Here is a 27,270-nt window from a genome sequence, read left to right as displayed (position 1 = left end):
GTTTTTTTGTCAGTTTGTTCAGTTATTTCATTTCATTTCTTTATTTATAAAGCTCCTTCTGCGACCAATGCAGACGCTCAAGGTGCTGAGCACAACACAATAAAAACATAAAACCATCAGAATTAAATATCGTAAAACCAACATAAAAAAATTAAGAGAGGAGAGTAAAAACAAAAAATAAAATCCTGAAAAAGATTAAGAGGCCAGGGCAACGAAACCAGGTAAAATTTGCTAGTCCTGGAATGCCCTGACAAAAAAATGGGTCTTAAGGCAAGTCTTAAAAAACCCCCAATGAGGGTGACTGACGCACCACCAAAGGTAACTGGTTCCAAAGTGCAGGTGCCAACACCGAGAACGCACGGTCCCCCCGTGACCTGCACTTGGTGCGCGGAACCATCAACAGCTCCCTGCCGGCTGAGCGAAGGACCCGCAAGGGGGCATGTCTATGCAAAAGGTTGCCAAGATACGCTGGAGCAGTTCCTTGTAAGGCCTTGTATGTCAGTACCAAGACCTTGAATTTTGCCCTGTATTGCACAGGCAGCCAATGAAGGGATGCCAACACAGGGGTGATATATGTTCCCTGCGCCTAGTGCCTGTCATGAACCTAGCGGCTGAGTTTTGTACTAACTGCAAGCGTGCTACTGCACCCTGACTAAGGCCGGCATACAATGCATTGCAGTAGTGGAGCCTTGATAGAATAAAAGCATGTGTGACAGTCTCTAGATGTACTCTGAATAGCAGGGGCTTACTTCTGGCTAGTCGGCGTAAATTAAAATAACACAATTGCACAACCTATACAGGTTATAGTATTTACCCCCTTTTTAACAGCATATGTTTTATGTTTCCTTGTTTAGTTTCCATGTAGTTTTCTATCATTATCTCTGGGTTTCATCCTTCACATTCCTTGCCTGTCAGCCTGCACAGCTGTTTTCCCTTTTCCCTGATTAGTTTTAACTGGCTCACACCTCGTTCTCCATTCCGTCCCTGTGTTTAGCTGCCTCCTTCCTGTGATGTCACCCTTTCAAGTGATGGCAGTATATACTGCAACTTTGGTGGTTGCAGGCTGCTTTTAAACACCAACAAAGAATAAGTCTTTCCCCATGGTCTGGTCTGCCTTTAAAGGTGTGGCCCACTCATTTAATTAATACATTTGCAGTGGTCTCTAGTAGTAATGATTGCCTTGTAAGCCGTACTCTGGGGAAACAAAGCCCAGATGTGCCCAAATCAGGAAGTACAAGACAGCTGGAGGAAAAAGTAGCTTCAGATGGCAGGTTTTGGAGTCTTATAAGCTGATATTTGGACATATCTCTTCTGACTGGCTAACAGAAATGCAACTACTACCAATGTTTTATCTCCTCAAATAACACAAGCCCAAATGAGTCGCTAATGCGAACAATTAGCGTTTACTAGCTGAGATATTCTCTGCTGTTTCTTGGACGTTAAAACAATAACAGCCTTCCCTGCCGTGAGTCAAGATGGGTGAGCCCATGAATGTGAATAGTGTGACACAGATCTGTCAGGCTTTTCTAATCCTAGAGTTTCACCGGCTATTTTCAATCAGAAGCTAAGGCAGGAGATAGGTGTAGGAGACTATTTTCATGTTCAACCTGCATGAAAAATCTTCTTTCAGTGTTCCATCTCCTTTAAATCCTCCCTCGACCTACCAAACCAGAGAAATCCAAAAAATTTAATCTTTATTCAACATTGAGTTTGTTAGATTTTCACAAGAATTTTTTTACATTCTGAATCAAACCGCTGAATAGCATTTAGAGTTCGATGACCACATGTAACCATTATATACATTCAACCATAGGAAGAGAAAGAACTATCACTGTTAAATTACAGAGTAAATTGTATGTAGTAAAAAAAAGCACTGTAGAATAAGAGTATCGGTGTATACAGTAAAATTATTCTTCCACTAGTTAATTCACTTTCAGAAATCACAGAGTTAAAATTGGCTCAGAGTTTTCTACATTTTCTATCAGCTTATTGGTGTCGACCACATCAGGCTGAGCCTGCTCGTTGTTGAAGTAGAGTGGGTTTTCAAAGGTGGGGAACGGACGAGGAGACCTCCCATGGAACAAGATGGCAACAACCGTGATTGTGGAGATGATGGCGATGAGCATCACAACTATCAAGCTTGTGCGAACACGACTCTGAGGATCATCTCCCCCATGAGGCTCTGCAGAATAAAAAAGTAAGTGAATTTATACTTTTGAAAATCTAATTAATGTTTCATGTGAAATTATTTTAATTTCTGTGAATAGTTAAAATAATTAAATCTTCCTTTATTTAAAATACACAATGCAAGGAAATATGAAGGTTTCACGTACCGGGTTTTACTTCTGAGCCTGTGTCTGGGACTGTTTAAGAGAAAAACAAAAGTAAGGAATTTCTACTGTGAAGTTTAATTGTTGCATTTAGGAAATTTTCTCTTTTGAATTGCGAAATGAAAGCTGCTTTCAACAAGAAACACGGTATATCCTGTGGTTACCAAATAGGAGATGAGCCCAGAGCAAGTGAGAGTCATGCAAATTGATTAACTGCAGATTTTTCCAGCTATATTTTTTTATTCTTTTTATATTAAACTGACAAAGATAATCCCCAGGATTACTTCAAGGGGAGAAAATAGTCAAGAGCAGTTATTTAGCTTTAATTTCCTTTTTAAAAAGATCTTATTTTTCTTGTTGAAACTTTTTGGGGGCGGGGGGGTCTTTCGATGCACCACTGCTGCAAACTTAATTTCCTACTGAAAACTTCCAGAGGGATTAATATGTTTCTGTCTGAATCTGCACATGGCTTATAAAAGCCTCTGAGTGTAATCTCTTTTGTCAGCAGCTTCTATACAAAGACTGCCTCCATATTATAGAGCAGTGAACCTCAACTGACGGCCCGCAGACCACATGCAGCCCGCCAGACCTTTCCACCCAATCCCCCAACTCTTTGGGCCCTAACGCCCTCAATAGAGGGACTTTGAAGTTTACCAGCAAAATTCATGTGCCGAATAGCAATAACTGTTTACGTTCTCTAAACACAACTTAAAGACCAAGTCAACCCCTACCAGAGTCTAACTCCACTCCCACTTCATGTTTAAAAATTGCAACACATGCTGTTGCCTGGCAGATCGAGGGGGCGGAGCCGCTAACAAATACACACACACTCAGGCTCATGACAGCATTGTGACATCATAATGTACCAGTTTACATTATAGCATACTTCTTAGCTAATAGCGGTGGCAGATTTAAATTAAAATGCAGTGCAGAGTTTTTACCTGACAACGGCACAACACTGCCAGTTTTAGGCAGAATATTTAAATTTTAACTAAGATGCACTGAAGTGCCAAATTATTGACGACACGTGTCTGCAGCACGATTAGACACTTGTTTATTTAGTTTATCAGCAAAAAAAAAGTTTATTTGGGGGTGACTTGCTCTTTAAACTACAATCAAAACAGTTTACATGAAAAACAAAGTCAATTTAAGAAGAAGAAAATATCATTTCTATAGCGCCTCTCAAGATAAAAATCACGAGGCGCTTCACAAAAACAAAAAATGTAAAAATATAAAAAAGCATTTAGAAAATGTTTAAAAATATATTTAAAATGAGCAAAAATAGACAATTGTGATTTAAAAGAAAAAATGTTAAGAGAGAGAGAGTGAATAGGAAAGAGGGAAATCAGTAGATCCTGAGGAAGGTGGAATAGAGCAGTGAACCTTTAAATATTAAACAATACAACAATAATTGAACTTTATTTTACAAGAGCATCTGGCCCTCACGGTGTCTGCTGGAAAAACCTCCGGCCCTTGATCAGACCGGACCCGTGTTATAGAGCAATGTGATGGACCATTGCCATTTTGAGGAAAGTTGCGCTAAGACAGGGGTGAAGGCTCTCAGTCATCCTCATGGTAACCCAAAGGGGTTCGAATGAGGGCAACTGGACTTTTTGTTTTTTGAAGATGTTTTGCTTCTCATTCGAGGAGCTTTGTCAATTCTTACTCGAATATGGGAGGGTCAAGCTTATGAACTGTAGCTGTCCATTTCTGCTTAACTAGCAGAAACTACCTATGAACACCCCTCCTCCCCCCTGAGGAGTTGTTGGTGTTGACAGTAACATGGATAGTTTCAGCCTATTAAACAATAGAATTACAGTCTATAAGCTTGTCTCTCCCATATTCCTGTCAGAAATGACCAAGCTCCTTGGATTAGCAGCAAAACATCTTCAAGGAACCAAAGAAGACAGTTGCCTTCATTCAAACCCCTTTGGATTGTACTAAGACTGAAATAATTTGATTGTTTAGCTAATTTTAGCTCTTATTTCTGGCTCTAGTGTTGGCGATCTGAGCATAACTTCTCCTGGGGGACTTGAAACCAAAAACACAAAAATGCTCCTTGAGCGATGACTCATCTTACCCTTTGGCGTTTTACAGATGTACGATTTGTCATGCCAGCTGCGACCAGAACTCCAACTCCCATCAGAGGTTTGGATGGTTCCAAAAAATGAGTCTGGCTCATCTGGAGCCCAGTTAACATAGTCCATGACTGTTTTATCTAACCACAACCATGATCCTAGTACCAAACAGAAATGGAAAAAAGGGAGACAGTAAAATTTACAAGAAGTCCTATGACCAGTGAGAGTGAGATTCAGAAAAATAACCAATTTCATTAAACGGTTAAAATTTTAAAAGCCTGGTAAATACTGTGATTGTACCTTTGTGTGTCTTATACAGACCAATCCAAAAAGAGGGGTGGCTGTCTTGGAACACTTCTATATTCCTTTTGATGAACTGTTGTTCCAAAGAATCTTGAATACTTGCCAGGGTTCCACCTTCAGACAGACACACACTCCAATTTAATGGCCACCATCTAGGGAGTCTTAACGTGATCTAAAATTATTTCAGAAGTATATTTTACCATGTCTTACACAGCTGCTGGCTGCATCTGCCCATTCGATTTCTTCTGTGAGAAACAAATAACAGTGACCCCTAAAAGGCAGCCAGGTGTAACTCTCCTGATACTCTACTTTGGTATCTTCAGGGCAACGTCCTGGAAATTTGGTAGATTCTGTTGGTGGAACATCTGTAAAAGATACAGACAGTGCTGATCAAAATATGGTGTTTCTTGTTTATTCCATTAAACTTGGTGTTTTGTTGTTTGGAAAACACATCGTCCTGTGAAATGTTTCATGAAACAAGCTAATCTCAAAACCCAGGCTCATTCTGACAATCCCGGCTAAATTTCCCCAAATTCGGCTTTCACGAATAAGGCTTACCTGAAGCCCCGCACAATCACCATGGTGACATATGGCTCACCAACTGAGGGCTCCATATTATGCTGGGGAACTGGGCAATGGCAAAATGATTTTGTGGGACTGAGTGGCAGGAGCAAGGATGCTCAAAGGATGGAGTTGATTATTTTTAACAAATAGATGCAGGTTTAGTGGTACAAGCCAAAATTGTTAATCGTCTTCATAAGTACTTGTATGTTCTCAGAACAAGTCTGAATATTCACTGGTGGATTTTTTTAATGTAAATGTTTAACTTTATAATGTCAATAGTTTTTTGTTTTTTTTGTTTCTCTTAAACGTTGACATGGGAACAGTTTTGGGATTAAATTACAGAATATGTCTCCATTGTTGCCCCTCTATGAATAAATTAAAGGGTTGAAGTTTCACAAAATATTACAAAATACAACATGTGAAAAATTTAGGTGATGTGATGAAATATATTATTTGGTGTTGGCAACATAAAAACAACCATACCTGTTGACTGCATACAAATACTGTTCATAGTCTGGTTGCAGAGAGCAGTCCTCCATTTTCCGTCCACATCGATGTACACACATGGTCTGTCCATGCTTGGTTCAAATTCAGCCCAGTTGACAGAGTTCAGGAACCATCCATCAATAAACCTAAAATGACCTCCAGTCTAAAAAAGCAAAGGCACATCAAATATTGTTAGTAAAATACATTAGCAGACATTGTTAATTTAGATTATTTCAATTTTGATAATTTAGTGATTCATCATGTCAAATGGCAAACTATTTCGTTCAATTTTTTTTATTTTTGCTATAATATAGTACTATATGGATTTTTTAGAGTGACGGCTGTCTGAGTTCAGGAGTTTGTCTGATTTAGCACCAGAGAATTTAATTTCTGCACCTTCTCACCTGGTTTTTGTTAAGTCCGATCCACAGAGGAGCTTTGAGAGTGATGGCCAGTAGCTCGGCATAAGCAATGGTCCACTCGTTTCGAAGGCTGGCCAGATTCGCCTTTTCCTTTTTGCAAAGATTCTTGGCATTTTCCCAGGTCAGATTTTGAGTCATGGCCTTCATGCTGTCATTCCCCAGACGTTCGTAGATGTTTGGATCTATTGGTCCTGGTTGATCTGGCTGAGAAGGGTCTGTTGATGGCAAAGCAAAAGTCAAACAAGGAACTTTTTTTATTCATAAACTAGGTTAATTTTATTAATTAATAACCTTTCACTGCTGCGGAAGTTAGATTTGGCTAGAAAGATTCAGTAAAATGTTTTCCAAACTGCACTTTTAACTGTTGTGTTTTTTAAACTCCAAACTGTTTTAAAGCAGAACAAGTGGGTACTCACTGATACTTTTGTGGCAGATGTATCCATTGGTTTCATTGCAGGACTTAATCAACCATTTACCAATTCCAAAAGCAGAAGTCCTAGTAAGTGCCACACAATCTTCCTGGTTACAGATTGACAAAGGTGTCAGCATTGCAGTCAAGTTTTATCAATTTTATTTTATTTACTCAACACAGTAACCAAGCCCTTTAGTCTGATGTAATTTGTCTTTCTTTTTTTTACCTCATTCCATCTTTGATAAAATGTTCCAGGGCGGCGCTGATTTTTCTAAAAGATACAACCAGAGTTACAAGTTAAAGTTTTTAGGGGAAGCCAGGTTTTAGGCTATAGCTAAGACTAAACTAGCCTGCAGCACTGCCAGCAGACGGCCACCGGAGGCCAGCAAAAGGACACGAATAAATGAATTACAGAGAGCATCCTGCAGACTATACTTACAGAATAACCCCAGTTGGTGTACTGTCGTGTTTTTCCATCTGCCCAGAAAAAGCCGTCTTGTTTTAAACTGTTCAAACCAATCCACAGATCCCCAGTTTCATCAAGCAGTCTAGTGGTCAAAAACGCTAAAAATGTCAAATTCAGAAAAGGCAAATTATATTAATATTATTTTCTATAGCCAGATATTGAAAAACATATAAAATTGAGGTTATAATATAGATGGATCAATCAAAACAAAGCAAACCTTGCACTTTTCTTGTTGGAATGGAGACCAAATTGGCTCCTATACTGATGCACTGTGTTCGTGCATCTTCCCAGGTGCTCTTACGGTCGGTTGTAATCTTGTAGCACTGTTGGTAATAAATGCTTTTGATTTAGATAAAACTGCAGTTGTATTTGTGTTCTTTAATCTGTCAAATTATCAAAAACGTCTTTAATGTGAATCTATTACACTTTACACGTTTCAAAACCAGTATAAATAGTTAGTGGTTACATTTTTTACCTTTGAGCCAAATTTTGTCCAGGAGAAAGGGCAGCCTCCTTTAGGAGGAGGCGTCGGGGCAATGGTCGTGTTGGCAGGCGGTGAGTTTGTTCGTTTACAGATGAACATAAACTCACGTCCACAGTTGGAAGTTCGCCAGTAACCTGTAAAAACATCACGTTTATCTCATTTGGCGGGAGTTTGAGCCTGCTGTCACCTGGGTGTGTGGCAGTTTAACTTACCCATGTGATAGCTCATGGAAACACAATTCTGATCAAAAGAATTGGTATTAGGTTGATCTTCATCCCATCTTGTATACGTCACTGGTGTTCCATCCATCCACCTTTAACACACAGTTTTCATTTGAACTGGCTAGTTTTAGATCTAGTTCCCAAATTAAAAATAACATTGAAAAGCTCATATTTGGGTAAAAGACTTTGTGAAAACCAACCATTTTCATTATCTGGTGTACCTGTGTTTAATTTCTTTATTATTACAAATTATGTCAATATTGGCCCACTCTGTTATGTGATAAATCTTTATATTTTGAAACATGTAAAACACACTAAATGTGTGTAATCTAGGAAAATAAGAATATAGCACAGAATTTGACTTAATACTTGATAACCTGAAAAATATGAAACAGACTTTGTACAAAAAGAAGAAAAATCAAATTTGAGTTTGCAAAATATGTTATTTTGGATTTTTTTTTTGTTCACCTCTGAGGAAACAACTTCATTTTTCCTAATGGAATCAGTAGATATTACTGTTGAATTTCTCATTACTTACCAAAATGAGCCATCGAGATCCACAGACAAACCTATGTAATATGATCCATAGCCTCTAGATATCTGTAAACATAAACACACATAAAGTGTATAAATCGTAGGTGTTTGTGTATGTGAAGTCTGAAAACGGTCCTACCTGTTTCCATAAGAAAATGTTTTCCTCTTTGCTGTTGATCGACACTAGGTCAGCATGGCTCTGCTGGCAGAACTGACGAGCATCTTCCATTGACTTTGACATTTTGCTGATTAAATAATATTTCCCTCTCCACACAAGCCATCCATCAGCAGTGGTGTTGAATTCTGCTGAGGTTTGGAGACATGTTACATCAACATCTGAGGCTCCAAAATTGATATAAATATGAAAATTTGTAGGGATCTTCGATATTATCGGGCTACCATTAATATCAGCCGATGTCGACATTAAATTTTAATATAGGGAGATGTCCATATCGGGTTTCAGTTCTTTATTGACACAGCTCTTATTTGCAATACGCATATTATACATCAAACCCTTCAGCTGCTTCTCATCTTTCTGAAAATGACAAAATGGAACAGATAAGGTGAAGTTTTTGACTTATTTTAGTATTTTTGGCACAACTTGTGAAGTAGAAATTTTCCTAGTGTACGCGGTCCTCACAGCACATAGCTACATGTTGCTGGACAGCTAACAAACGACTTTGTCTTCAAGGCTCGCTTTTCTTATCTGAAGATTTTTATAAATGTTTTATCCCCATAACTGCAATATACAGAAAAAAAATACTATTACACACATCTTAGTGTCACGTTAGGAAGACGGAGATTCAGCTGCTGGAGAAAAAAATTAATATGGCACTTTTCCTATTTCTAACGTAAATTGAAGTAGTTGTCATTTTGCACAATTTTTTTTTTTTTTTACAATTTAAGCATGATAGGAGGTATGTGATGTTGGTAGCCTAAAATGTTTTAGTTTTTCTTTTTTTATGAGAGGGAGACACGGCAAATATGGAGTCAAATATAAAAGTCAGACAATATCGGTATATCGGATCGGTAAAATGCCAACATCGAGCATCCCTAAAAATTTCTCTTATGTTGAATCAGCTGGCTCACCGATAGCTGTGTCATTGGGAGGTGGTTTTGGAGTTACTCCTGTAAGAACACAAAATCAAAGCAAACAAAGACATGAATGTTTTTTCCCCAAATCGGCATTAAACTAATCGTCTAATTTCAAATTGTTTCATTTATCAGTCCTGAATGAAACGGATAGTTTTAAGGATGGCGGTGGCAGGGGAGTTAAGTGCCCGCCCTGTGACTAGAGGGTTGCAGGCTCAAGCCCTGCTCTGTCTATTGCAGTTGTTGTGTCCTTGGGCAAGACACCTCACCCACCTTGCCTGCTGGTGGTGGTCAGATGGACCGGTGGCACCAGTGTTTAGCAGCCGCGCTTCTGTCGGTGTGCTAGCTGTGGTAACAATGTAGTTCATCACCACCTGTGTGTGTGTGTGTGTGTGTGCGTGCGTGCGTGCGTGTGTGTGTGTGTGTGTGTGTGTAGGTGAATGACTGTTGTGTTGTAAAGTGCCTTGGGGGGTTGTAGAACCCTAGAAGGCGCTTACCATTTTGATTAGGTGTAAAGTATTACTAATGTCAGTAATGCTGTTCCCCTGATCAGTATGAAGACATTAAACTGCTCAGTAATGTCCTAGCTATACCTGCACGAATCTGACAAAGCCAGTCATTGTAACTTTCGCAGTTCAGATCGTTCCAGGAGCCAGACTCATCCCAGTTGTGAATTGTAAACTCAGCACAAGATTCATCATTATTGAAGTTGTTTGGTTCTCCGTCACTCCAGTGCAGGTAGTTTACCTGTAAAAACAGCAAGATTCTTTATTAATATTCGATATATATCATCTAAAGCAAGAATGAATAATATTTAAGTTAAAAACCCCTTACTGGGCTTCCATCAGACCACACGTAACCAGCGTTTGGATCTGCAACGTGAAGTCCAATCCACGCTCTTCCACCCCCACTGTAGGAAATAAAATGTAATAAAAATGAATTACCTTGTAATTTGCTTAAAGTATGCAATATCAGTTGGTCTTAATATAAATCCTGCCTAAGAGAATGAAACTAGTGAAAAGGCTTTCTACGAAGCATCGTGATGGCTTCGTATTTTACTCACATCTCATGATATGGCCTCAGTATGAGGTGATAGCTATCTGGTACTAACCGACCCACGTGGAGCTCAGCTGCGCTGTGGATGCTCAGAAGATCCCCTCCAATAGCCCGGCAGTAATCTCTGGCCTCAAACCAGGTTTTCTCAGATGATCTAGGTCCTGTGAAAAACTTAGACCAAAAAAGATCCACCTCAGTTAAAATATTAAACTTTAACAATAACAACTGCCTTTTCTTGATAGGCAGTTTACAAATAACATTTTCTCCTTCTTCATTGATCCCACTGACTAAATTCTTCTCTGCTTTTGACCCATCCAGAAGAGTTATGGCGCATACGGTGATGGCGTATCCACGGTATGGCCTGCAATCACACAATATATCTTCTGAACAGTGTACAACTGTTCTGCACGTTCAGCCACTTTAAATATCCGCATCCTTTCTTAAAATGCATTATTTACTTCAGGTGATGTCAGGCTAAAGTTTGATGACTTTAGCTGACTTATTTATCCCCATCAGTGTTGTGCATACATTTTGTAGTTTTGTGTGTTTGCATTAAAATGCATCTATGTGCAGTGGGAATCAGAAAACATCAGCTTGAGTGTCTATTAATTTCATAAGGTGAACCTTCTAAAACTGAATCCTGTTAGTACCTTAGTGCAGACATTTCTCGTTCCCACTCGAGTCCAGCCATCTGCACACTGGGGGGGAGTCTGAGTAGGTGGTGGTGCTGTTGGTAAGGCCCCATCAACCAACTTCTTGCAGATGTATTTCTCCCGATTGGTGCAGGGCAACAGATCCCAAAGTCCAGCTGAAATCCCACTGGCCATGGCAACGCAGCCTTGTTGGTAACCTTAACGTTGCAGTAAACAATAAGCTGATTACAATTATTGGGATGCTTTTTGTTTTGCTTGTTTTAAATGGAAAGGTGGAGTTTTTCATGTTTTTCACCTGGCATTCCAGCATTCCAGTGAGTAAATCTCACAGAGTCTGTGTTGGTCCATGCAAAAATATCAATGTTGTTCTGGTTTGAGAGTCCAATCCAGAAGTGTTTCTCTGGTCTCAGTCCCACCAGGCTCACAAGGAAGGCGTTGTCCACCCTGCAGGTTTTTACGGAAATTACTAAGGCTTCATTTGTTTAAATTAAGTAGATGCTCTTTAGAAAACGTACCCAAGAGCCTGTTTGTGTTATGATGTCCTTGTGTTAGTCAGCCTACTCACGTTTATGTTTTTTTTTTTTGGTGTGTGTGGTTTACTCGTTTATTTGATATATTTGCAGTGTTTTCTAGTGTAAATAAAGGCCTTGAGTCATTTTTTTTTAAACCTATAATGCTCTTCTTCTGAGATGCAGGAGTTTGCTTGTGCTGAGGTGGACTGAAAAGAGCAAGATTGCTCATTATTTTTAATGATATGCACACACCCCGTTTCTGACTAGCTAACAAAACACATTCAGCCATCTTGCAATGTTCCTTTCACCAACACATTCTATGCTCTCTCTCCTTGCTGCAAAAAAGCCTTCCTGTGGGCAATGCCATTAATGCAAATTCACAGTATGACATCACAGTGTGGGGGATTTCAAACCCTAGCATTTCATAATCCAATTTCTATCAGAAGTTAATGCAGAAGATAGGTGTAGGAGACTTTTTCATGTTCAGCCTTCATGAAAAACTCAGAGTGACCGATTCTAATCGTAATCCTTAAAAAATGTTTTTTCGGTCAACCGCACCTTTAAGGTGTTGACACAAAACATTTTTACTTTTGTGTTTGAATTTTGTGGTCACATTTTTTGCATTAGATTATTTATGAAAGGAAACAAACATTCTTACCCACTTGAGACATCAGCTAGATAGCCGTTTGAGGTCTTACAATCCTCTTTAGCTTCAGCAAAAGTCTTTGTTTCCGACCCAACAAAATAGCAATATGACCCATGCTTTTTCCAACCCTGAGAATAAACAAACACTTATTAAATCAAAGAAAAAGACAGCTTTAGACAGCATTACATTTAATTGTGGAATTCATTTTAGTATAGTATACTTACAGCTATGCAGCCATGGTCCATCTCTACTTCATTTCCAGTTCTTACAGTAGAACTTTGCTTCATACAAATGAACCCACGCTTGTCATCACATGACCCATCTGCCCAGTTCCCATTCTGCAAAAAAAGTAAAAACCATCTAAAAACTACAAATATGTAAATGTGGATTGAATTGATTTTTTTGTATGTTCAGTTAAAAACATTATTTGACTCAGTTGAACTCTGAATCTTTCAAATGCAGGCCATTTACCATGTCTGCAAGGAGCTCCAGTTTTTTGTTTTGCTTTTTGGGGTCAAATGCACTTTATATAACACATAACATACATTAGATGCCATATTGCTCCATATTGAAATGAGTGGCACACTGTGAAATCCACGTGATGCTTCCTACCTCCCCTCTGATGAAAACGCAGTCCTCACTCAGGCCGGAAACTGTTGGTTTTCCAAACTCCCAGCTGGTGAATGTGACAGTGGCGTGGTCACTCCAGTCAAACAGACCTTCTGTTCTCCTGTCATTTAATCCAATCCAAAGCTCATCACCGGATGCTGCAGACATGGATGTGGAAAATTAGCCTATTTGAAAACGTCACATTAAATTGCATCTCATTGCTCATCTTTTCTTCAATTGAACTCATGCAACAGTCTATAATGCACAAAATAATATCCAGTAATCATCTGCAAATCTGTCATCTAGACTATCTTCAGATGCAACTTATTTTTGCCCCATTTTTGTTTGATGATAGGTGCTGTTGTGCAGTTTCAGTTGCCTTTTCCTCAAACTACAATGACATAGTAGTCGTAAAATAAGTAGACTCAAGTTGCCAGGACTATTACATACCATATCCAAGCTGAGAAATGACAAAGCTTTGGTCCTCCACATTGTTGATGGTAACAAGATCCCCTCCATCCTTACGACACTCTCTCTGAGCATCAGGCCAAGTCTGAGTGGTACGCTGAAGGTGGAAGCAGTGGCCGTTGTAGGGGATATACGGGTCTGAGCAAAATCCTTGTTCAACTGTTGATGAAATTTGCAGACCGAATGACTAACCTCACACATTAATCAAGTCTTTTTGATTAAACCTTCCAGACAAATGCTGAAATGGCATAGAGGTGAATCAGTGTTCTGTACCTAGAGAAGGAGTTGGTGGGTTTCCACCCTTGTGGCAGATGTAGCCCATTTTCTTAGTGCAGGAGGAACTCTGCCATGAGTACTGACCATATGAGTCCAGAACGGCACAGTTGTGTCCTGGATTAGAAACTGGGTTTCCTAAAGCAGAATGATGAAAAAAGTTAAAACTTTTTTTTTTAATTTACGAGAGGAAGGTTCCTCAAATAATAATTTGTTATTACAACTAGAACTATTTGTAGCAGAAGCGGCTTCTTAGGAACTGCTCAAGATAATTGGATCAAATATAATGTTTGAATATTTTTACGCTGATGAATTTACAGACTCATGGGACATGTTTAGTACAGTTTTCTCAAAATTTAATCACTTAGATGTTAGAAGTGAAAATTTACCAGCATCCCATTTGAGGTAGCGAAAAGGCTTCTGATCAGACCACTGCCAGCTGTGCTCTGGGTCCAGAACTAAGCCGATCCAGAACTTATTTCTCCCTGATCCCAGTAGAGCTGTGTGATGTGGTGGTAGACAGAGACAAAAAAGGAAAAGCCGAGTGAAATCTTGGTTCCTCCTTTTGATTGCTTAATAACAAGTCTGCAATTTAACAATCAAGACCTCTTTAAAGAAACTATCACACTTCAACAAAAATTAGCCTTCAAATGATCCCAAACGTTTTTTAAACTATGCAGCAAATGTAATGAGACTCTTTGACCAGATAGCTTTTATCTGTAGTATGTGAAATCATGCATTGGCTGTAAAAGTTTCTAGAGCATTTAAAGGAAAAGTGTTTAAAGGCTTACGGTTGACTTGCTCTGAAGCATTTTCTTTCTTTTTATAGATAATTTTACAGCCAAATAAAAGTTGTCTCATTGTGAAATCTTTTTAAGCTCAGTGTCCTCAGATATCCAGCAGAAGGCGCTTTACCTGTAATGAAGGCATTGTCAGTGGGGTCAGTGATGCTGACCAGAGAGGCAGCCTGCTGCTTGCAGCTTTTGTCAGCCTGAGCCCAGGTCAGGGCTGACTGCGTGTTCACCTGGTAGTACACTCCGGTGATGACATTTTTTTTCCAATGATCAGTGGCTGCGCCGTCACATAGTTAAAAAAACAAGTTTAAAGGTTAATGTTGTACTCTGCATGCACTTGTTGGGTTACAATATTTCAGCTCATCTTGTGTAGCATTGTAAAGCTGGCAAACTTACAAGTTGTCGGACAATGTCCCCACTGTTCGTGCTCGTATTTGGTTTCCGTCGCACACCAGCTGCGTTTATCTTTTGTGTCGAACGTGGTACAGTCCACAAACCATCGGTCTTTGTACAAGAAGGGAAACATGCATATCTTTCCGAATGCGTTTCCACCGAGGGTGTACAACTCTAGAAGGGAAAGAAGAAGTTATTATCAGACCTAAAATAAAAACCCTAAAAAGACTTAATAGCACACCATATGATTTTTTTTGTTAGAATCACCAGCATGCTTCTTGTTTTTCATAATGTCAACCTTTCATTGAATTACATTTATACCTCTGTGTGTCCTTGAGCAGGCCCCATTAGCAGTCCCTGGGATTATAAAGTGATTATTTGGCCCAATAGTTTGTGAAAGAACGATGGACTCATCAGCTTTTCCTTCAATGTAGAAATTTTGGCCTTTGAGAGCAAGCAGCGTATTATTCTTGCATTCCCACTTTTGGAGCAAACTTGTTTCATCACAGTCATATTGATTCACTTCGCTCCCCACACTTCTGCCCTGCGCTCCAAGACACTTTTTGGTGGAAGTCACCACAAGGCGGTCAGCAGTTGTCCAGCGTACATCGAGGCAACGATTGGATCTTTTCACCAGGCAATTTCCAGTGGCTTTATTGATGAGTGAAAATGGAGAATCTAAGAAAAAAAAAACAAGTGAAGCTTCTATTATAACTTGAAATTGCATTTTACTAGATTTTTTACATCACAAGAAAATTTTAATCCATTTGTACTTTAGTGAAATTCTTAATGAACATTTTTTTGCATCTTTCTGCTAAAAGATGTGCATAATGTACTAGATATAATGATATATGAAACCATATAGTACTAAAACAAACATACAATGGCTGAGAAGCTTTAGCAAGACAAATCCAGTAAAAACAAGACAAACACAAGGATATCCTATATTATACAATACCATTTTCTGATGCTTTTGCATAATGAGATGCTAGTACTAGAATCACAAAGACCACAAGTGTTATGCTTGTAGTCGGCATTCTTCTAGGTCCCAAAGCTGCAGACATCTTCCACGCATTGCAAGCAGAGGATGTATGAGTGTCATCATGAAAAGGAGGGAATCTTAAAGGCTCTCTCTGTCGTGTTTTCGATTGGCTCACTTCAGCGTTTTGCTTCTGGTTTTAAAAAAAAGTAAGTAGGGGGTTAGGAAGGAAGTAGGGGCAACGTGCACACAAATACACTAACAGGCTTTTAGCTCGCACACATGTCACACGTCAGAAATAGTAAAAAAGAGGTTCCAGTTATTTTCCATGCATTAAATAAGTGGAAAATGACAAACAGTCAATGCATTAAGTTCAATGTGATTAGTACCATTTTAAAATTTACCTGTCCATTCATCATATGTAAGTTGTTTCTCAAACACGTGCAGTTTGCCCACTTCAAAATAAAGGCATTCTTCCCCCTTTAAAGCTACCTGAGTGAAGTTGGCCCCCCCACCATCGTCAAATCCAACAAAAGTGGTATCAAACCATTGTGCTACGTTTGTGCTGGTTTGTGCTGCAAAAATTTTCGTTTGTGCTACTATCGTTTTCAAGATATTAATAAAAATTTCTGGAGGTCATCAGAGTTCAACCAGCCCCCCCACATTAATGGAATCAAACAAAACTGGTGTCAATCAACTGTTCTACGTTTGTGCTGGTTTGTGCTGCTAAAATTGTCATTTGTGCTGCTTCTGTCTTGAAGATATTAATGAAAATGTAAAGGTCAAAAGGTCAACCAGCCCCCCCACCTTCTTCAAATCCAACAAAAGTGGTATCAAACCATTGTGCTACGTTTGTGCTGGTTTGTGCTGCAAAAATTTTCGTTTGTGCTGCTTTCATTTGGAAACCAAAAGTTTCTAAAGCTCAACCAGCCCCTTTCTTTAATGTTTAATTTTAAAGATATTAATAAAATTCCATCCATCCATCTATTCGCTTCCACTTATCCTTCTAAGGGTCGCGTGTGGGCGCTGGAACCTATCCGAGCTGTCATAGGGCAAGAGGCAGGGTACATCCTGGACAGGTTGCCAGTCTGTCACAGGGCCAACACAAGGGACAGACATCCATTTACACTCGCAGCTATGGGCAATTTGGATTAACCAATTAACCTATCCCCACAAGCTGCATGTCTTTGGAGAGAACCCACGCAAACACGGGGAGAACATGAAAACTCCACACAGAAAGACCCTGTAACAGTGCTAACCACCGTGCTGCCGTAATAATAACATTAATTAACATTGATGAAGAAATGTAAAGGGGCATGCCAGTAGGTGCGTATCAGTTTATAACTAGATAAGGTATTTTGAGCCAATAAGCTGGTTGTGGATCACTGACTACCATGTTTCGTAACATTACCTTACTCCATCTAGTGTGCTACCAGCAGGGTATATGGTAAAATGCTAACGGTTGTTAAAACATTAACCTAATAATATGTGAACTGTAGCTTTTAAGTAAAATGCTAATATTAACAAAAGTGCTGTCATTTGGATGTGGGCTGTCATGAGCAAGTTGTATAAAATTAACATACACAGGAGTGCACTTCAGTGACTACGTTTACATGCAGCCAATATCCGGGTTATGATCACGTTAAGGTCGGTATTCGGGTTTCTGAGTTGATAAGAATAATCCGTTTACAAGCCCGTTTACAATAAATAGAAAGAGTTCAATTCAATTCAAGTTTATTTATAAAGCGCCAAATCACGACAAGAGTCGTCTCAAGGCACTTCACATAATAAACATTCCAATTCACAGTTCATTAAGCCAATCAGAAATAATGTTTCCTATATAAGGAACCCAGCAAATTGCATCAAGTCACTGACTAGTGTCAGTGACTATACAGCAATCCTCATACCAAGCAAGCATAAAGCGACAGTGGAGAGGAAAACTCCCTTTTAACAGGAAGAAACCTCCAGAGAATCCCGGCTCAGTATAAGCAGCCATCCTCCACGACTCACTGGGGATCGAGAAGACAGAGCACACACACACACACACACACACACACACACACACACACACACACACACACACACACACACACACACACACACACACACACACACACACACACACACACACACACACACACGCACGCACGCACGCACGCACGCACTCACACACACACACACACACACACACACACACACACGGACAAGTAATGTGTCTACAGTTATATTATGATGTCTTAGTAAATATTCTATTTGGTGAAATATAAACTTTATTGTATTTATCCTAGTGGATCTATAATTAAACGGATAAACTAGTATTAGCACATCAAAAGTCAAGGAAACCAAAAAGTTATTATCAGGAGAGAGAGAATGTTTAAGTAGTTAGCAGCAGTGTGCTAGTCGATGGCCCCCTCCATGAGGCCACCACAGCTCAGCAGAACGTCATTGTAGCTTCTTCTGGGGAGAAAAACACTTACAGAGAAAATAAAGTTAACAGCTGAAATTGCACAAAATAATACAGTTAAAGAGCAGACTGTAGAAGAAAGCAGTAGAGTGTGAGAAGTGGCCAGTGTATCCTCCAGCAGTCTAAGCCTATAGCAGCATAACTACAGAGATAACTCTGGATAATCTATCCTATTTAGATGTAGGCATGTTGGAGGCAGGGCAAGGGAGAGCCGTATTTACCGACTGTACACTCCACCTCCCTGTACTCCCCCACTTGTCCAGATTTAGACTAACATCAGATTTTAACTATAAGCCCTATCAAATAAAAATGTTTTAAGTCTATTCTTAAATGTAGACAAAGTGTCTGGCTCACGGACTAAGGCTGGGAGCTGGTTCCACAGGAGAGGAGCCTGATAACTAAAAGATCTGCCTCCCATCCTAATTTTAGATATTCTTGGAATCACCAGTAGACCTGCAGTCTGAGAGCGAAGCGCTCGGTTAGGAACGTAAGGATCAATCAGATCACTGATGTATGATGGAGCTTGATTATTAAGAGCTTTATATGTCAGAAGAAGGATCTTAAAATCTATTCTGAATTGAACAGGTAGCCAATGTAGGGAAGCTAAGACAGGAGAGATATGATCTCTCTTTTTAATTCTCATCAGAACTCTAGCTGCAGCATTTTGGACAAGCTGAAGACTTTTAACTACATTCTGTGGACTTCCTGAGAGTAATGAATTACAGTAATCCAGTCTTGATGTAATAAATGCATGAACTAGTTTTTCGGCATCACTTCTGGAAAGTATGCTTCTAATCTTAGCAATATTCCGAAGGTGGAAAAAGGAAATCCTACAAACTTGTGTAACCTGGGATTTGAATGACATGTCCTGGTCAAAGATAACACCAAGGTTCCTTGCGTTGTTCGCGGAGATTAATGTAATGCCATTAAGGTCAGGCGATTGGCTAAGCAATTTCCTTTTCTGGATTTCTCGTCCAAAGATGAGAACTTCCGTCTTGTCTTGATTTAAAAGCAAAAAGTTTAGAGTCATCCAATTTTTTATGTCCTCAAGACAAGCCTGTAATCTACCCAACCGATTAGGTTCATCAGGGTTAATGGATAAATATAGCTGAGTATCGTCAGCATAACAGTGGAAGTTTATCCCATGCTATCTAATGATTTTACCAATTGGGAGCATATATATAGTAAAAAGAATTGGTCCAAGCACTGAACCCTGTGGTACTCCGCAAGTAACCCTGGAGTATGAAGACGATTTGTCATGTACGTTTACAAAATGAAATCTGTCAGACAGGTAGGATTTAAACCAGCCTAACGCTGTTCCTTTGATCCCTACAACATGTTCAAGTCTTTCTAAAAGAACATTGTGATCAACTGTGTCAAAGGCACAATAGAAAGAGTTACACCTAACTTGCATATAGGGCTGCAACAAACGATTATTTGGATTATCGATTAATCGGATGGGGTCTCGACACGATTAATCGATTAATCGGATTACATGGGGAAATTTTTAAAAACTGCTAGGGAAACGTTATTTCTCTCCTTCCTTCACTTTATTTAACACAACATTATTAGAAAACAGTTCAATAGCAGAAAAACAACATACCATCACCTAAATTGTCTTATAAGGTGTATAGACAGAGACCCTATAAGCTACATCTATCTGTGACCTAAAATGCTTGGTCCAAGTTAAACAGCTTAAGGGCAATTGTCATCTGTTTTGTTTGATCTCATCTGTTGATATTTATTATAACTGGGGATGTCAAACAACTAATTTTTAAATGTAATTAAACATAGGCTGTGAATTAATCAAAATTGATCACTATTTCCAAAAATGACTGAAAAAATACCAAATAAAACAAAAGTAAATGAATGCCATCCTCCTTGTGATGATGCCCTGGGCAACTGCCATAAAGTCACATCAAGAAATGCTGCTGATCATTCCAATGATCCCAAATAGACTCACATTAGGCCACATGAAAGCAACTGAACCCAAAAATATATTAACCAGTATATAACTGCACTCTCACACAACACGCCTGCAGCAACAGTTAGGACTCCTCCCTCCCTTTTAAAAGCGTTTTTGCTTCCGAGGACATTGTGGTTGTAAAGCCACATGCTAGTAGTCTGGCCCCGGTGTGATCAACCAGTTTCTGCGGGAATGTGACGGCGGAACCAGGGCCAGATTAACACTTTGTCGTACCCTGGGCAACAATATTCAAGGGCTCCATCATCACGACCCGAGGATCACCATAATGTGGTCACATACAGAATATTTTACTGTAATATGCAGTAAATATACTCAATACTTGAATGCCTGACAACACGTAACCCGCCCAGAGTAACCTTTGACCCACCTCGTGTGGACTGACCAATGAGGAGAGGGTCTTAACTTGAGGCCCTCTCTTCATTGGTCAGTCTGCATGAGACTGATTCTCAACTGACGTTCAGTCATTGGCAGCGAAGCGTCTCTGTGCAGCGCAAAAGCCCGGGTGGACAGTTTGTTTAATAGGGTGATCATATTTCCATTTCCAAACAAGAGGACAGGGGATCTGTGCCTATGACGTCACACCATGGCAACGCCACACAAACCATGTTGGGACCCATTTTTTGTAAGAACTAAATTAATATCAGATTCTGCCAATAAAAGGGCTCTAAAACAATTCATATGTAAATATTTTGCATATTTAATGCAAAATCTCATTTTTATGCTTTAGTGCTGCAACAAGGTTTTATTAATAATAAATTATTATACCTTTTGTTTTACTACAGCATTGGTACGCTTCCTGTGCACAGATTATTAAGGATGCTTGTTTCAGCTGTGAGATTAGACGATAGGGTCAATGAAAAAATAAGTTGTCACACACTCCATGGAAACTTTCAGAGAATCCACAAATAGTGGCTTTCAAACGGTTTTGTTACTTTTTGCAAGTTTAGAAAAGCAGCAGATGAGACAGCGTGTCTGATAATTTAGTTTTTCATCTATTAATATTAGAACATGTCAGTAATGTCTGAGGGGCATTTTGCCTTGGCCCCCAAAATGTCTTGAAACGGCCCTGGGTGTGTGACTGAGTTTTGAAGGTGATCTGAATTGTATCAGATGTATAAATATGTTTTTTACTGGTAAAAACGTGTAATGGAGATAAATCTACCTACATTTTACTTTTCGACACTTTGTTTTGTTTTCTTGTTTTTATTTAACTATTTTCCTGTCCTGTCTGTCTCTCATCTTCCTGCATCTCCTCTTAATTCTCCAGAAAAACTGCTGCCTGGATTCTTACTTTTTCACCTCATCAGTTACTTCTGAGCAGATCAAAGAGATCTCCTGACCACAAAGCTCAGAGCGCGTTTTCGATGCTGCGTGAGGTGACATCACCACAGCACAGGTGTTGAGCTCCGCAGTAGCACGCTTCAGGCACAAATAAGACAGAAAATAGAGAACATGTGCATACACGAACGATCGTGTGCTAATTATAGTTTTTTGGTTGCGCCACTTTGCGAATGGACGGTGCGCTGGAAGCAGCTGCCTGGATCGCTGCGCAACAACACGCTGTGCCGCTCTCTGCTCACAAGAGTCCAAAAATGATATAATATAGAAAACCTTTTTCCGGCTCCCCTGATGTGTAGGATATACAGCTCCCCCATAATTCGATCCCTGCTCCTGGATGAAAAGCCGGACATTTTCATCAATACAAGAACCCGCATTCCGGACGGCAGGACAGAGAGTGAAAAGTGGACATGTCCGGGGAAAACGGAACGTACGGTCACCATAGTCCTCATAAAGCGGGAAATTATAGATACAGTATTCAGCTCGTGCCCTGGGCCCTTTAGAATTCGTGGGCCCTGGGCAATTGCCCAATTAATCCGGCCTTGGGCGGAACCGGTTCGCAGCAGCGCAAGTCTGCCGGCTCTCCCTTGCGCTGATCTGCCAGTACCGGCTCTCCCTCGCGCTGATCTACCGGCTCTCCCTCGCGCTGATCTGCGGCTCTTCCTCGCGCTGATCTGCCGGTACCGGCTCCGCCTCACGCTGATCTACCGGCTCTCCCTCGCGCTGATCTGCGGCTCTCCCTCGCGCTGATCTGCCGGCTCTCCCTCGAGCTGATCTGACTTGCGCTGGTCTGGAAGAGTTGTGCGACACAACGAATCGATGACGCAATTCGTTGCCAACGCTTTTAGTAATTGATTTTCATCGAATTTATCGATTCGTTGTTGCAGCCCTACTTGCATAACCCGATTTAAATGCGGACGTTGGGGTAGCGTCAGGACGTATGGACTACGTCCAGATGCAATATGCATCATTTCCGGTTCTTCTTGTTCCGGTATCCGTGAAAACAACAACATGTTTCCCAGTTCGGAAGAGACAGCGACCGCGTTCGTTTGTGCTTTAGTTTCTTCGTCACTCCAAAAGTGTGGTGCTGTGCCGCGACTCGCCATTTTGCTCCCAACTTGTTGTTTACTTCCGGTGTTCTGGCGCATACAAGACGTCTCGCTATGCAAAAGACCAAGATTCCTTGCGAACAGAGCATGTGCAGAACACATGCTTTGATGGGGATATCCCGGTATGCGTTTACACGACCAAACATTCGGGTTAGAAAAGGGTTACCCCCGGTTATGAGCATATCTGGGTTTTTGGCGGTGTTTTCAAGGACCTGCGGAACCAGGTTATTGTGAATATTCGGGTTTTAAAAGGGTTACTGGCTGCATGTAAACGCACTCAGTGATTCAGCAAATCTGAACTCACAGGCTCCAAACAGCCTGCAGAACTGTGAATCTTATGTAACTGTCAATGTTACCTGAAAGGGCCAAACTATATTTTTTTGCAAGAGTCAAACTTCTGTAGCCATGGTCACAAAGGGCTATTAAATGAGTGGACTATTAAACACGTGTGGGATTGACACAGACACAGATTTATCTCAACAGAGCCTGGATTTATCTACAAGTATTTTGATGATGAGCAAGGAACATTGACTAAATTCATTTTTGTACTGATCAAATGAATTTTGAACTAGATCTTGTTAAGGATAAACTGGTACAACTCTGCCAAAAAAACAAACGTAGCGACCTGTGTTTGGTTTGTGATCACAAGGGGGTGCTATCATACACATTCTACTTCTGAGAGAAAAAAACAAGAGTTGAAGAAAACATGTGCTAGCTATCTTATCTGCATTTTTAAGCTAGATTCCATGAGCAACTAGCCTGGCAAGCCAGATTAAATAAATGTATTATTTAGTGGCCATGCTCCATTGACGGCTCTCGGTTGTGGGGCGGGTTCTACCGTTGTATTTCAAATGATCTCCGCATTCCACTGGACAATGAATGTGACATACTCTTGTTTCACTCTGTTGAATCATCCCACCCACCAGGCATATAGAGTGCCCTGATTGGCCCACAAAGCGGATAAAGCTCTGTGATTTGTTCACTAAGCAGATAGAGCACTATGATTGGCCCACCATTATGGACCAATCACAGCTCTTTTTGTGTTTGAAACCCCTCTAGAGAGCTGTGATTGGCCAGCCAGAGTCCTGGTAGGAGCTGCTGAGGTTCCAATGGAGCATGCCTAGACCATTCTTTGCAAAGCAAGAATTTGGTCTAGTTCATTAGGCTAATGAGCAACAGCAGCACAAACGATAATTTTAGCAGCACAAACCAGCACAAATGTAGCACAATTGATTTACACCAGTTTTGTTTGATTCCATTAATGTGGGGGGGCTGGTTGACCTCTGATGACCTCCAGAAATTTTTATTAATATCTTTAAAACGATAGTAGCCCAAACAAAAATTTTTGCAGCACAAACCAGCACAAACGTAGCACAATGGTTTGATACCACTTTTGTTGGATTTGAAGAAGGTGGGGGGGCTGGTTGACCTTTTGACCTTTACATTTTCATTAATATCTTCAAGACAGAAGCAGCACAAATGGCAATTTTAGCAGCACAAACCAGCACAAACGTAGAACAGTTGATTGACACCAGTTTTGTTTGATTCCATTAATGTGGGGGGGCTGGTTGACCTCTGATGACCTCCAGAAAGTTTTATTAATATCTTGAAAACGATAGTAGCACAAACAAAAATTTTTGCAGCACAAACGTAGCACAATGGTTTGATACCACTTTTGTTGGATTTGAAGAAGGTGGGGGGGGGCTGGTTGACCTTTTGACCTTTACATTTTCATTAATATCTTCAAGACAGAAGCAGCACAAACGACAATTTTAGCAGCACAAACCAGCACAAACGTAGAACAGTTGATTGATACAGTTTTGTTTGATTCCATTAATGTGGGGGGGCTGGTTGACCTCTGATGACCTCCAGAAATTTTTATTAATATCTTTAAAACGATAGTAGCACAAACGAAAATTTTTGCAGCACAAACCAGCACAAACGTAGCACAATGGTTTGATACCACTTTTGTTGGATTTGAAGAAGGTGGGGGGGCCAACTTCACTCAGGTTTTAAAGCTTTATAACCAAGGCATTAGGTGGAAAATGTTGAAATCTAAACTACAGCATTAAAAGTTGAATGGAGCTCGATTTTTGTACATGTACTGGTTAAGTGTATCAGTCATGGTAGTCTGCACTATTCTGTTTAAACATTAGGTTTGTTGAATCGGTCTGATCACTAAAAAGATCATCCCCGCTTGGAGAAAGCTTGAGCTGAAGATTAGTTTTTGAAAGATGTAAACAGATCATTCAAGCATGGTGATGGAGGCATGATGATGCGGGCTTGTTTTTTTATTCCTTTCAGCCACAAAACCAGAACGGTTTTTAGAGCATCACTGCTGACTGAAAATGACTAATTCAGCTGGACAATGATTCTGGGAATGAGAGTGAATCCTCGACAAAATTACTGAGAAATATGATGATTAATGTGGCAATAGTTCATGGAGATGCATTGGAATAATGCAGTGAGACAGAAGACCGTATCATCACTTTGAAGAACTATAAGTAAAACACCCATTTCCCCACCAATAAATAATTGTACACCTGTCAATACATCCTCAATTTGTTAATAGGTGTTAATTATTTTCTTATTTGAAGTTTTAAGGCTTGATGTATTTTCGTTGCTAATGAGAAGAACACCATGTTCATCCTGGGTTAAGCAACACATCCGGTGTTGGGTTGAGCGATTCGGATGGGCTGAATCCTCCTTTAAAATTTTCATAGCATTTTCTATTTTCACTTCCTCTATGGTTTTTTGAACAGTACTTTGCTGAAATTCTGCTGGAAAATGAGCCATGGCAGTGTCACTACAGAGTTATCTTAATGGGACCATGTGAGGCTCCTGCAGCAGCAAGTCTCAAACTTGACATAAAAAGGTACTATAATTGTATTCAGAAACATCCAAATTATGCAAAAATGTTAGAAAATCCAGAAAAGCAAGCCACAGATTTTCTAATTTACCCTTTTGCAAAGTGATTTTCCACATTTATTTAGGCAGCAATAAATGATACCTGCATCATCAAACTGAAAGAAGTCAAAAAGAACATATTTTACTTTTTCAGATTTTTTTTCAGAAATCAACCCTTTAAAAGCATCTCCTGACTCACAGTCACAGATTAATTCATGGCATTCCTGTGTACAATATTAAGTTGATGGTTTTGGATGAAAAGAAAAAGAATGAAAAAGTGAATTTTGTTGCTTACTTTAGATTTGACTTTGATAAGCTTTAATGGATTTCTAAACTTGTGAACTGTATCAGTTGGTTTAAGATTAAAATATCTAACTGTGTTAAATCATGAGGTTTTAAATGTGTGAAACACAAAATATTTTATAATGATCATTGAGTTTTTCATGCAGGCTAAGCACAATAAAAGTCTCCTACACCCATCTCCTGCATTAGCTTCAGTTAGAAACTAGACAGTGAAACTGGGGTTTTAAAAGCCTGACAGATCTACATCACACTGTCACTTAACACTGATGAACTCACCCTTCTTGACTCAAGGCAGGAAAGGCTTTTGTTTCAGTGTCTAGGAAACTGCAGAGAACGTCTCGACAAGTAGAAGCCAACTGTTAGCATTAGCAACGCCACCACACAGCAGTACTCCTTCGTGTTATTTGTGGACATAAAAACATCTACGTTGCAGAGCAAACAGAGTCTGTGGGAGTTGTGTTGCTGTTAGCCAATCAGAGGCGAGATGCCTTCTAGGGTTCTACATCCCCTCAAGGTGATTCCCAACACAATCAGTCATCCTCCCTTTCACACACAGGCGAGGATGAGCTACAATAGCCACAGCTGCCGTAGGGCACACTGACAGAGGCGAGGCCTGCCAAGCACAGGCACCACCGGTCCCTCCGACTACCACCAGCAGGCAAGGCGGGTTAAGTGTCTTGCCCAAGAACACAACAGCACAAGTGTCTGCTGGGAGCCGGGATTGCACCTACAACCTTCACATTACTGGACAACCCACCCTACGTCCTGAGCCACTGATTTCCAAATATCAGGAAATAAGACCCCAAATCCTGCCATGTTAGGCTCCCCTCTGATGTGGCATTCTGCTAGTTCCTGAAATAAGCGCACCTAAGCTTATTTTTTCTCCCCAATATGACGTGAAAGGCATTCACTCCTACTAGAGTCCACTGAAAACGTTTGGGTTAAACAAATGTCCCAAGCATTTAAGTTGTAGTATTTCTGTTTACGTCCTGAAAGATAGAGTAGATCAAGACATTAGTGACTATCCAACACTGTGTTAACTGTAGTACAAAGGAAAGCAGCCATAATTTGAATGTACTATTTATTATATTAGATAATCTGGTGTAATTCCTTCTTATTTTGGGGTTCAGTTGGCCACATCCAGAATAAACCTGTGCACAAATTCAGATGATGATCTTCTCAGACACCCATTGTGGCCACAGGTTCTCATCCATAATTATGTTGGGTACCTCAACAGTGTTTCGCTGAAAATGTTAGTACTGGCAGATTGTTTCCCAGGTTCCAGGAAAGGAAAGATAACAATGCTGGTCCCTGCAAAATGTCAAGATCAGCAGATCATTCAAAGAGCTAAACTCTATTTCCAATCATCAGTCTTTATAGTTCTTCT

At 40.0% G+C, this 27,270-nt stretch overlaps 1 protein-coding gene across 4 annotated transcripts; it reads right to left on the bottom strand.

The window, feature by feature from the left end:
* Window positions 1–1,677: 1,677 nt before the first annotated feature.
* mrc1b (mannose receptor, C type 1b) lies at window positions 1,678–16,262 on the bottom strand. 4 transcript variants are annotated; one of them, XM_015956554.3, is made up of 31 exons: window positions 15,755–16,262; window positions 15,118–15,474; window positions 14,800–14,970; window positions 14,525–14,680; window positions 13,999–14,109; window positions 13,610–13,747; window positions 13,319–13,495; window positions 12,872–13,026; window positions 12,484–12,597; window positions 12,272–12,387; window positions 11,397–11,545; window positions 11,099–11,298; window positions 10,456–10,619; window positions 10,227–10,302; window positions 9,986–10,139; window positions 9,390–9,428; window positions 8,440–8,606; window positions 8,305–8,366; window positions 7,758–7,858; window positions 7,537–7,679; window positions 7,279–7,384; window positions 7,035–7,159; window positions 6,822–6,866; window positions 6,600–6,702; window positions 6,166–6,398; window positions 5,759–5,924; window positions 4,912–5,076; window positions 4,709–4,825; window positions 4,411–4,566; window positions 2,334–2,363; window positions 1,678–2,182 (listed from the first exon to the last, which is right to left on the bottom strand). In XM_015956554.3, exons 1-31 carry the CDS (start codon window positions 15,858–15,860, stop codon window positions 1,941–1,943), a joined length of 4,344 nt encoding a protein of 1,447 aa, XP_015812040.1. In that variant the 5' UTR covers window positions 15,861–16,262; the 3' UTR covers window positions 1,678–1,940. The 4 variants fall into 4 exon arrangements, with proteins under 4 accessions (XP_015812040.1, XP_015812041.1, XP_015812042.1 ...); XM_015956555.3 differs by having other exon boundaries at window positions 8,440–8,603; XM_015956556.3 differs by having other exon boundaries at window positions 10,504–10,619.
* Between the last annotated feature and the right edge of the window lie 11,008 nt (window positions 16,263–27,270).

This window comes from Nothobranchius furzeri, chromosome 11 (assembly GCF_043380555.1).
Source record: "Nothobranchius furzeri strain GRZ-AD chromosome 11, NfurGRZ-RIMD1, whole genome shotgun sequence".
Taxonomy (NCBI): domain Eukaryota; kingdom Metazoa; phylum Chordata; class Actinopteri; order Cyprinodontiformes; family Nothobranchiidae; genus Nothobranchius; species Nothobranchius furzeri.
The sequence above is the reverse complement of the archived record's forward strand: the minus strand, read 5'-3'. Positions and strand labels throughout refer to the sequence as shown.